The following is a 12,444-nucleotide window of genomic DNA, read 5'->3' as shown; positions in this document are numbered from 1 at the left end:
CGAAAGTCTTTCTCTGGTCTGCATCCCCTTAACAATTGTGTGTATTGAGCCGTACTGTACTGTACCCATTCTGCAATCTGTTAATAAAGTTTTCAATCAATCAATCAATCAATTGATTCATTGTCTCGTGTACGTGTGCGTCCGTCCCAGTAGGAGCCAGCAGGCACTATGGCCGGTAGGGTGAAGTGGGTCACGGACATTGAGAACTCGTCCGTGCTCATCAACAACTTCGACAAGAGAGGATGGATTCAGGTGACAGACAGCGAGGACTGGAACTTCTACTGGTAGGCTTGCAGTCTGACAGTGTTATTATTACACCTGAAGCCTCTTTATCCAGTCAGCCCCTATCCCAGGCAACAGGGGGACATCCCAGGAATCCCAAATCCCAGGAATGTTTTATCAACTAGGAATACACCAACACGCCAAGTTTTCACTGCTGATACCTAAATTGTAAGTGTCGGCTTACACTTAGAAACTGGCCCCTGTAAATGTCCTAACGCAACCCCCTCCAATGTACAATAAATGTCCTATTAAACCCAATAATACACGAAACCCTCTTCTTGGGACCAAGTAAGGCTTCTAGTCGATAATCCAATGTACAGTTACCCCACCCCGCCTACCCAACCCAACCCACCCCACCACCTACAATGTACAGTTTCCCCTCCTACCAACCTTCTACCTACCAACCTCCTCCAGTGTACAGTTTCTTCGTCAAATGTATATACTCTCTTTTTTAGACTCTTCTTGTATCAAAAACAGTACTGTATTTGTAAATCTGGTATGTCATAAATGTATAGATGTAGCAGTACTGTCTATCTGTATGTTGTGTATGTCATGTTATGATGAATTGAAAATGGGGGACCCTGATGTAAACAAGACGAAAGTCTTTCTCTGGTCTGCATCCTCTTAACAATTGTGTGTATACTGTATTGTACCCATTCTGCAATCTGTTAATAACATTTTCAATCAATCAATCACTGATAACTGATCCATTACTTTTACTAAAGTCAACACTGGAGACCATTAGGTTGGGGTCATTGGGGCAAACAAATATTTACAGTTTACATAGTGGGATCCATAGTTCTCCACTAGACAGATCTAGTATCCTTTTATGTGTGTGAGAAGGGTAGAATATCCTGTTTGAGAGACCAATATCTGATACTTCATATTTAGCTTTTTTCCTGTTCACTTGTTGAGGAGGACTCCTATCCGAGCTCCGGGAGGGTCATCAAGGAGAAGCCGCCTATTCTCAGTCCTTGCCCCACAATGGTGGAACGAACTGCCCACCACAGTTAGGACAGCGGAAACCCGTCCAATCTTTCCCCTTGACTAAAGACGCACTTCTTCAACCATTATCTGAAATGAAGAAAAAAAAATATATATATATTCTAACCCTAACTAACCTTACTGTCATGCACTTGTCCTAATAATTTATTATTATTAGTAATAAACTAACCTACACTGTAGCACTCAACACTTTGATGAACATTGTTACTCAGCTGATAGAGTTGTACCCTTCCTGATGGCTTGTCGTACAGAACTTATAAGTCACTTTGGATAAGAGCGTCAGCTAAATGACTAAATGTAAATGTAAATGTAGTAGGGAAGCATGGGTCACCACTGTAAACCTTGGGATTATTTGACCTCTGACCCCTGTGCAGGATGAGCATCCAGACCATCAGGACCGTGTTCAGCGTGGACACAGGCTACCGGCTGTCAGACAAGCAGACTGTCAACCACTTCCCCAACCACTACGAGCTGACCAGGAAGGACCTGATGATCAAGAACATCAAACGCTACCGCAAGGAGCTGGAGAAGGAAAGCAACCCGCTGGCTGAGAAGGACGAGAACGGAAAATATATTCATTTAGGTAGGCAGGGCTCTAACTAAAGAAATTCCTGGTCGACCAATAGTCATAGGATTTTGTCAACTGATTGTATAGTTTTTTTTTTTTTTTATCTACTTTTTCTCCCCATTTTTTTCAATTTTTCTCCCATCCCAATTTTCGTATTATCCAATTGTACCCTCCCCTGTCTCGAACGCTGTTAGACCATGCCTCCCACTGGTCGGCTGCAATGTGGACGAAGCCTTGCATCACGTGTCCCCTACGGTACTCGAGGAAGCAGCCGTCTCATCTTTTCACCTGTACAGCGCGGTCTCTCAGTGGCGAGGAGTAACGCGTGGGAGGCTCACGCTGCCCCCGATACTTCCTGATTCTGCTGTACAGGCGCACCAACCGACCTGTAGGAGTCGCTGTCCACAACGTCCGATCCCCACCCACCGGCTTTCCCACCCCCTAATACTGCCAATTGTGTTAGTATGAACGACCAGCCAAGCTGGTAGCAACGCCGAGAGCTGGGCTCGAGCCCAGAATCTCCTGCGTTAGTGGCGAGCGCCTTGCCCACTGGGCCACTTAGCCGCCCCAACTGATTGTATAGTTGATTTAATAGATACATCTGTGAAATTGTGTTTTACACATACGATCATGTGTAAATCTTGTGTTTGCCAGCGATATGCTTATTTTTGAAGAAATTACTTTGCATGTCGCTCTGCGACACACAGCATTGTGTGTATTGTTATTATTAATTTGTACATAACAACATTGTTATTACTAATATATAATCGAATTAAATTCTAAATCGTATTACAGACTCTGGGAAAATATATATAGAATAAAATACATATAAAAACACCATAAAAATCATAGTTTAAAAGAGAAAAAGAAAGAAAAAGAAGAAAAGAGAAAAAGATAATACAAATTGGTAATTGGTAATTGTGGGCAAATATGTCATGAAAGAAAGGGGGAAGGGATCTTTTTAAAGAACTATACACAAATAAACCAATCTGGAGGTGATTCACTTGATAAACACTGAGGATACCTAACTTAAGAAATAGAGGCTGAGAAGAATGACTTCGATGTACACAGCTGATTATTCTTAGAGCTTCTTCTTTCTGTCTGTTGTTTTTCTCACACAGATGCACACATAGAGAGCATTAAATGTGCCTTAGGTCATCGACACATATCACAACCTCTTGTTAACATTCTCCAAAACCATTACTAATGCCAAAGCTTCTTTCTTTCACCATAGGATCGAGGCCTCTGCCAAGAATCTTCGCAAACTGCATGCTACCATGTCCTCCCTCCTCACTCCCCCACCCCCTCCTCCCTCATCTTTTTCTGCCGAAGACTTTGCGATCTTCTTTGAGGAAAAAGTGGAGAACATCCGCAGCTCCTTCTCCCAACCCCCACCCATTCCAAACACTGAATTGAGAACCTCATCCTTCACTCTGTCATCTTTCTCTCCCATTACAGAAGCCGAGACCCTGACACTGGTAACGTCGAACCGTCCGACTACATGCCAGCTGGACCAGCTACCCTCCCCACTCCTCCAGACCATAGCACCGGACATCCTCCCATTCCTAACTGCAACCATCAACTCCTCACTCAACTCGGGGGTGGTCCCCACCTCCCTAAAACAAGCCAGAGTCACACCCCTCATAAAACACTTGAACGTGCTGTATCCAACCAACTTACTGCGTATCTCTTACAGAATGACCTCCTAGACCCCAATCAGTCTGGCTTCCGGACTGGCCACTCCACAGAAACGGCCCTCATTACGGTCACAGAGGCACTTCACTTAGCAAAAGCGAAAGGCCTCTCCTCTGTTCTGATTCTCCTAGATCTATCTGCAGCCTTCGACACAGTCAACCATCAGATCCTCCTCACGGCCCTCGCAGGAATGGGAGTGGCTGGATCTGCGCTGACATGGCTGACATCATACCTCAATGACCGCTCCTACCAAGTGTCATGGAGAGGGACTCTGTCGGCCACCCGCCCCCCTGCGGACGGGTGTCCCCCAGGGCTCGGTCCTAGGACCCCTTCTCTTCTCCCTCTACACTAAATCACTGGGTAACATTATCACGTCTCATGGCTTCTCGTATCATTGTTATGCCGATGATCTTCCTCTCCTTCCCTCCCTCAGATATCCACGTCTCTGAGCGGATCTTGGCCTGTCTGTCCGACATCTCCGCCTGGATGACGACCAACCACCTCAAACTGAACCTAAGCAAAACAGAATTGCTCCACCTGCCGGCCAAATCCTCCCCCCTGACCGACCTCTCCATCACAGTCGAGAATGCAGCTGTGACCGCGTCCCCGACCGCCAAGAACCTTGGTGTTGTCCTCGACGACCAGTTGAACTTCTCCGCTCACATCGCAGCGACAACCAGAACCTGCAGATTCCTCCTGAGCAACGTCAGAAGGATCTGCCCCTTCCTGACAAAAGAAGCCACCCAACTCCTCGTCCAATCAACAGTCATCTCCCGCCTCGACTACTGCAACGCACTGCTAGCTGGCCTCCCGGCCACTGCCACCAAGCCTCTTCAACTCATTCAAAATGCAGCGGCCCGCCTGATCTCAAACCTACCGAAGTCGGCCCATGTCACCCCACTTCTTAGGGACCTGCACCGGCTCCCCATTGCTGCACGTATCCGCTTCAAGGCCCTCGACCTAGCATACCGTGCGGCAAAGGGAACCGCTCCCGCCTACCTCCGGTCAATGGTCTCTAACTACACACCCTCAAGACCCCTACGCTCTGCATCTTCTGGCCGCCTCAGACCCACTCATATCCCAGCTCCGGGAGGGTCATCAAAGAGAAGCCGCCTATTCTCAGTCCTTGCCCCACAATGGTGGAATGAACTACCCACCCCAGTTAGGACAGCCGAATCCCGTCCAATCTTTCGCCGTCGACTAAAGACGCACTTCTTCAACCATTATCTGAAATTAAAAAAAAATCAAAAATGTAAAATTATAATCTAACCCTAACTAACCTTACTGTCATGCACTTGTCCTAATATACTAACCTACACTGTAACACGCAACACTTTGATGAATATTGTTACTCAGCTGATAGAGTTGTACCCTTCCTGATGACCTGTCGTACAGTACTTGTAAGTCGCTTTGGATAAAAGCGTCAGCTAAATGACTAAATGTAAATGTAATAGGTAAAATCCAGCCACTAGATGTCGCACTAAAGCACCAACATGTCATTTATTGAATCAGGTGCATTCCACCTTTCTAAAAGCTCTGTGGGTGTCGATTTTCCCGCTCTTAATGACTGACGCCACTAAATGTATTGATTGATTGATTGAAAACTTGAATTAACAGATTGCAGAATGGGTACAATAGAGTATGGCTCAATACACACAATTGTTAAGGGGATGCAGACCAGAGAAAGACTTTCGTCTTGTTTACATCAGGGTCCCCCATTTTATTTATTTTTTTATCCACCTTTTCTCCTCCTGTTTTTTCTGTATTTTTCTCCCATCCCAATTTAGATTCATTCAATTCATAATGACATTTATGACATACACAACATACAGATATACAGATATAAAAATCTAATCTAATCTAATCATGACATTTATGACATACAGATAGATATACAGTGCTAAAACGTGTTTTAATCTCTGTCCCGTGTCCTTGTGTGTGTGTTCACAGACTTTGTCCCTGTGACGTTCATGCTCCCTGCGGAGTATAATCTGTTCGTGGAGGAGTTCCGGAAGAGTCCGTCCAGCACCTGGATCATGAAGCCCTGTGGGAAGGCCCAGGGCAAGGGCATCTTCCTCATCAACAAGCTCTCCCAGATCAAGGAGTGGTCCAGAAACTGTCGTACCTCCACGTGAGTTCCTACTGCTTCTTCATCATCATCATCATTGATGTAATTATCATCATCATCATCATCATCATCATCATCATTTAATCATCCTACACACACACATTTGATTTGAATCTACAGATTACATAAATTTGTATTTGATTTGATTTTTATTTGTCTCGAACATAGAAACATAAAACAAGTTTAAAAAACTAAAAGGTAAATAGTCAAAGACTATTTCCATACAATAAGTGTTCGAGAAGGAACAGGGGGAAGTAAAAAACGTATCAACCCCTGCCCCTTCCTTACAATATTTTACATTATAATTGAATACAAATACAAATAATATAACAATGAAAAATAAAATAAAAGTACAGTTTTTTATATATCCAATTATCCAAATGAGAAAAATATGTATTAGGCAGCAGTCACATTACTGCTCAAGCTCCTCTCTCATTTGAATATTTACAGAGTTTCTTTATGCTTTTGTATAAATCTTATGGGTAAATCTTATCCGCCTGCATCCTCCTCTTTTGGAAACAGAAGCACACACACACACACACACACACACACACACACACACACACACACACACACACACACACACACACACACACACACACACACACACACACACGCACACACTCACACACACACAGCCCTGGTGTCCTCTTCCTGTGGTTGCCACTGGTTTGCATGGTGCTGCATGTTATCTCTTCAGTCAGGTACTGCTCCACTAACCCTGTTTGGTCAGACGGTACTCAGACTGTCGGTTAGGTGTGTATCATAGCTGAACAATTCTATAAAGCCTTGAATGTAATTCTTGGAAAATTGCTTGTTTAAATTATAGGCCTACTAAACCACAATGGTCTTATTCGGCAAGCATTTTTATTTATAAAATGCTGGAACTGTTGATAGTGAAAAGCCAGATCTACAGTATGAGAGAATGTCAACAAGAAGGTATTATTAATAATGGACCTTGTACAAATTCTGTCACCCTCCTAGATTGATTCAGACCATCTGATGCAATGCTTATTCAGCGATTCTGGTACAAGACAACAGCGCTAGAAATATGCCACCTCTGTGTTGGGCTGTTGGATGAGCCAGAATGACTGAATATATCATCAGTCCAGACGGGTGACTGACGTGCTTTTAGCTTATAATGCACTTGGTCCACTGAGCCATTTAGTTTTTTCCTCATGTGTTTTTTGCCCATAGGTTTGTAGCGGCCTCTAGTGGCAAGGAGGCCTATGTCATCTCCCTGTACATCGACAACCCGCTGCTCATAGGAGGAAAGAAATTTGACCTGCGGCTCTACGTTCTCGTGACGACCTACCGGCCCCTCAAATGCTACGTGTAAGTTATTACATAGGAACTAGTGCTGTCAATAGATTACATTTTTTTTACTAATTCATCTCACAATTTTCTGTAATTAATCTAGATTAATCTTTTAAGACCGAAGCTTGTAACAGATATTTACTTGAGTAAAATCATGGAATTAATCTAGAATCAACACAAAGAAAGTACATTTAGATTCAAAGACTATTTTAATAGCTTTGTTTGATCTTTGAATACAGTTTCTCTCCTGTGAAATACAAATGTTCAACAAAACCATCAACATTGACTCAGCTTTAAAGACCTCTCCAATCCGCGGCGCTAACAGAAATCAAAACAACCCAGTGCAGATTGGTTTAGAGGACGATAATGTCTTGTATGAACTACCAGTAATATAAATCATATTAACAACAAAAATGTGTTCCATCTTCATGTCAGATGATTTTCAAAAAGGTGCATGAGTCGATGCAAAAAAAGAACAAGCAAAGATACTGCTGAAAGTTCAGAACGTTGAAAATGTTTCACTCCATAGATTAATCTAGATTAAAAAAAATAACGCTTTAAATCATTTTAATTAATCTCCAGAATTAAAGCATTAACTTTGACAGCCCTAATAGGAACATAATGATAATGAAGGAAGGTTCTTGCCCAGTTTTATACAATGGGTAGTTTCTGCCAAGCTATTTGATTGGTCCATGACCTATGTAATACATCCCACCATACAGATCAGATTTTATTTTATTTTATTTTATTTTATTTTATTGACATTGTACAAGTATAAGTACAGAGTACAATGAAATGAAGTTGGCATTTAACCAGAGTGAAAACTGCAAAGTATAATATAGTATAAAGTGCATTGCAATCTACAGTATAACGTGAGTATGTGGAGTACAGTATTATATGACAAAACTACAGAGTAAATATGTTAAGCTAATGTATGTACTGTATTATTATATACAGTGGTACAAGTATGATTACACTATGGTAATAAACCAGTCTAGCCGGTGGTTTAACTAATATAAGTAGGTGTGGATATATGTGTTATTGTACATAGTTATTATACAGTGTTATATGGATAGATTATAGATTGGATATAGTGGTATGATGAAAGAAGGTATGAGTACAGTGTAAGACAGTTGTAGGCAGTGTAGGCAGTAGATAAGTATTGATTGAGTATAGGCAACAGAGTTCACAGTTCATATGGTATTGATTGAGTATCGGCAACAGAGCCTTGAGTATCTAGGCAACAGAGTTCAGAGTTCATATGGTAGGGATTGGATTGGATACAGTTAATGAATCTCTTATTTATTGTATTATCCAGTAGCTACAGTGCATTGAAGTAAACCTTCATAAATATTATATACATTTGATCAGTTAAAGCCTTGCAGATAGGCCAACACTAGAGACGGATTAAGGCGAGACAGTACCCCTAATAGGCAAAAAAATAATTTGAATAGATATCACTATGAAATTTCCCCAGTTTGTTATGTATATAAACTAAGAAAAAATATATTGCAAGTTTTCTGCATTTTATGTTTATATATGCAAATTAGGCACCTCCTCATTAAATATGCGCACATTTGCATGTATCGCCAAGACTCGCATCACCAACATGGATAATGCCAGATTCAAAAACTTGGTTTCATTTTGTTGATACTGTACATTCAAAAACAAACTTTTTCCAGAAGGGATTGTGGCTATGTCCTCTTATCAGCCCATACATCAGGAAATACTGTCTACTGTCATAAAAAGAATCTATTTTCGCCTAGTTTTGGTATAAAATGTACTATATACCCGGCTATGATTGATATATCAACAAACCCTTTTGTAATTAGAAGCAGGATATGGATGGGAAGAAATGTGGAAAGTTTGGTGTGTGTGGGTACTAGGGAAATGGAGTTACAAGACTTTGTGTGTAAGTAAAATGCATAAAAACTCGTTTTTGAGAAAACTACCTCAAAGTTGATCTATGGACACAATCAGACAAAATGAAGTAAAATAAACAACTAATTGTGTGTTTTCGATATTGTATTGCCACTAGTTTGAAATAAGACATGTTAAGGAAGCAAAATATAACAAAATCTCAATATCGTCGAGAGAGAGAAAAAAGCAAAAAGGCGATTTTTGGGGGTACTGTCTCACCTTAAATCATCATAGAAATATACAGTGAAGCTACCATGATTATTATCTCGGTATGAATGAATGAATGAATGATTTTATTTCGGTCTTCTTTTACAAATCATAGTAGTAGAATATTTTAAAAAACGAAAAAAGATAAAATGACCGAAAAGGTGTAGGCTGAAGCCGAGGCTTATAATTGCCTACCCTTTTTACATTACACTATTTACAAAAAGAAAAAGAAAAAAAGGAAACATAATTCAGCACATCATTTAGCAAAGGTTACAAACATTTCGTAGTTTTTTATGTACAAAACGTATATACACATTTATTTATGTTAAATTTTTTACATGTTTTTTTCTTTTTCTTCCCCCCCCCCCCCCTTTAACCGTCGGTAGTGTGATAATAAAGGGTTAACCTTCTGTAGTGTGGCAGTGAAAGGGTTAACAGATATACATTGACTAAAAAAACACTTGTTGTGTGCTCTGTGCTCGTCCCTCCCAGGTACAAGCTGGGCTTCTGCAGGTTCTGCACAGTGAAGTACACGCCCAGCACCAGTGAGCTGGACAACATGTTTGTCCACCTCACCAACGTGTCCATCCAGAAACATGGGGTAAGTCTGTATTAGGGATGCACCGATCCCATATTGATATCGGATATCGGCCCCGATATGACTAAAATAGCTAGATCGGGTATCGGAGATAATAAAAAAATTTATTATTTCATTTCTTTTATAATATATTTTCTTTTTTGTTATTTAATTTTAATAATAAATAACAATTCGGGCGGCTAGGTGGTGTAGTGGGCAAGGCGCTCGCCACCAATGCAGGAGACGCTGGGTTCGAGCCCAGCTCTCCGCATTGCTATCAGCTTGGCTGGTCGTTCATTCTAATACAATTGGCAGTATTAGGGGGTGGGAAGCTGATGGGTGGGGATCGGACGTTGTGGACAGCGACTCCTACAGGTCGGTTGGTGCGCCTGCGCAGTAGAATCAGGAAGCAACGAGGGCGGCGTGTCCCTCCCACTCAGACCCTCGCCGCTGAGAGATCGCGCTGTGCAGGTGAAAATATGCGACGGCTGCTTCCTCGAGTACCGGAGGGGACACGTGATGCAAGGCTTCGTCCACATTGCAGCCGGCCTGTGGGAGGCATGGCCTAACAACGTTCGAGACAGGGGAGGGTAGAATTGGACGATACGAAATTGGGGAAGGGAGAAAAATAGAAAATGGGGAGAAAAAGTAGATAAAAAAAATATAATAAATAACAATTCAATACATTTATATCTATGTGTTAATTTGTTACATTTAGTTAAGTTGCACAAAACATTGTTCCTTGCAGCAGTATTAAAAAAAAGTGAAGAACATTTTGAATGAAATATGTCATAGATAATAAGATATGTCATATCATATTGTCATTCGTTATACTGTCAAAAGTAATTGTGATATAGTATTTTGGGCATTTATATTATATGTATGTAACTATGTATTATATGTATATGTATATGTATATGTATATGTATATGTATATGTATATGTATATGTATATTATTGCCAGCAGGAATACATGGGGTCTTCAAGGTCTTTGTTGCATAGTCATTTAATGGCAGAACCATATCACAATAACGGCTTGTGTTATTTATTCTACTAGTGCAGTGCCCGTTCAAAATGTGTACGTTCAGAACGGGCCAATGTCCTGGCCCCCGGTGTGTTGCCAAGTGGGAAGTCTGTTGGATGAACGGCCCCCGGTGTGTTGCCAAGTGGGAAGTCTGTTGGATGAACGGCCCCTGGTATGTTGCCAAGTGGGAAGTCTGTTGGATGATCGGCCCCGGTATGTTGCAGAGTGGGAAGTCTGTTGGATGAACGGCCCCTGGTATGTTGCCAAGTGGGAAGTCTGTTGGATGAACGGCCCCCGGTGTGTTGCCAAGTGGGAAGTCTGTTGGATGAACGGCCCCCCGGTATGTTGCCAAGTGGAAAGTCTGTTGGATGAACGGCCCCCGGTGTGTTGCCAAGTGGGAAGTCTGTTGGATGAACGGCCCCCCGGTATGTTGCCAAGTGGGAAGTCTGTTGGATGAACGGCCCCTGGTATGTTGCCAAGTGGGAAGTCTGTTGGATGAACGGGCCCTGGTATGTTGCCAAGTGGGAAGTCTGTTGGATGAACGGGCCCCGGTGTGTTGCCAAGTGGGAAGTCTGTTGGATGAACGGCCCCTGGTATGTTGCCAAGTGGGAAGTCTGTTGGATGAACGGGCCCTGGTATGTTGCCAAGTGGGAAGTCTGTTGGATGAACGGCCCCTGGTATGTTGCCAAGTGGGAAGTCTGTTGGATGAACGGCCCCCGGTATGTTGCCAAGTGGGAAGTCTGTTGGATGAACGGCCCCCGGTATGTTGCCAAGTGGGAAGTCTGTTGGATGAACGGCCCCCGGTGTGTTGCCAAGTGGGAAGTCTGTTGGATGAACGGCCCCCGGTGTGTTGCCAAGTGGGAAGTCTGTTGGATGAACGGCCCCTGGTATGTTGCCAAGTGGGAAGTCTGTTGGATGAACGGCCCCCGGTATGTTGCCAAGTGGGAAGTCTGTTGGATGAACGGCCCCTGGTATGTTGCCAAGTGGGAAGTCTGTTGGATGATCGGCCCCGGTATGTTGCCAAGTGGGAAGTCTGTTGGATGATCGGCCCCGGTATGTTGCCAAGTGGGAAGTCTGTTGGATGAACGGCCCCCGGTATGTTGCCAAGTGGGAAGTCTGTTGGATGAACGGCCCCCGGTGTGTTGCCAAGTGGGAAGTCTGTTGGATGAACGGGCCCCCGGTATGTTGCAGAGTGGGAAGTCTGTTGGATGAACGGGCCCCTGGTATGTTGCCAAGTGGGAAGTCTGTTGGATGAACGGGCCCCCGGTATGTTGCAGAGTGGGAAGTCTGTTGGATGAACGGTTCTCGAGAAAACAGAGATTCCTTCTATTTGAGTGAGATGATGAAACATCCTGGTAAATGGACTGTATTTATATAACTTAGTGCTTTTATCCAAAGCGCTTTACAACTTGTGCCTCACATTCACCCGTTCACGGCAGAGTGAAGGTGGAGGTGCCAACCTGCTCAGTTAGTTAGGGGTTAAGCGTCTTGCTCAACCCCTCGAACCGGGAACCTTCCGATTGCCAGACGACTAGGGCTGACCTTCGAAGATTTTTTTGGCAATCGAAGCTTCGGGGCCGAAGCTTCGGAAAGAAAAGAAAAAAATATATATATATATATATTAATTATATTATTATTATTATTATTATTATTATTATTATTATTATTTGAATCTTATGTTGTGCGACTTGTACAGCACTTTGGTAAACTTTGTTGTTTTT

The 12,444-nt window shown here is 42.7% G+C and overlaps 1 protein-coding gene across 1 annotated transcript in view; it reads left to right on the top strand.

Annotated features, from left to right (window-relative positions):
• Nucleotides 1–168: 168 nt before the first annotated feature.
• ttll1 (tubulin tyrosine ligase-like family, member 1) overlaps nucleotides 169–12,444 on the top strand; it is a gene marked incomplete at its 5' end in the record, with an annotated part of 81,598 nt that continues 69,322 nt past the window's right edge. Inside the window, 5 exons of the mRNA XM_084330265.1 lie at nucleotides 169–284; nucleotides 1,662–1,870; nucleotides 5,501–5,681; nucleotides 6,876–7,013; nucleotides 9,615–9,723. Of these exons, the coding sequence (XP_084186391.1) occupies nucleotides 169–284; nucleotides 1,662–1,870; nucleotides 5,501–5,681; nucleotides 6,876–7,013; nucleotides 9,615–9,723 (753 nt within the window). The remainder of the gene's footprint in view (nucleotides 285–1,661; nucleotides 1,871–5,500; nucleotides 5,682–6,875; nucleotides 7,014–9,614; nucleotides 9,724–12,444) is intronic.

Source organism: Notolepis coatsorum (genome assembly GCF_963971535.1).
Source record: "Notolepis coatsorum genome assembly, chromosome: 15".
Taxonomy (NCBI): domain Eukaryota; kingdom Metazoa; phylum Chordata; class Actinopteri; order Aulopiformes; family Paralepididae; genus Notolepis; species Notolepis coatsorum.
This window is presented reverse-complemented; position numbering and strand designations above follow the sequence as displayed.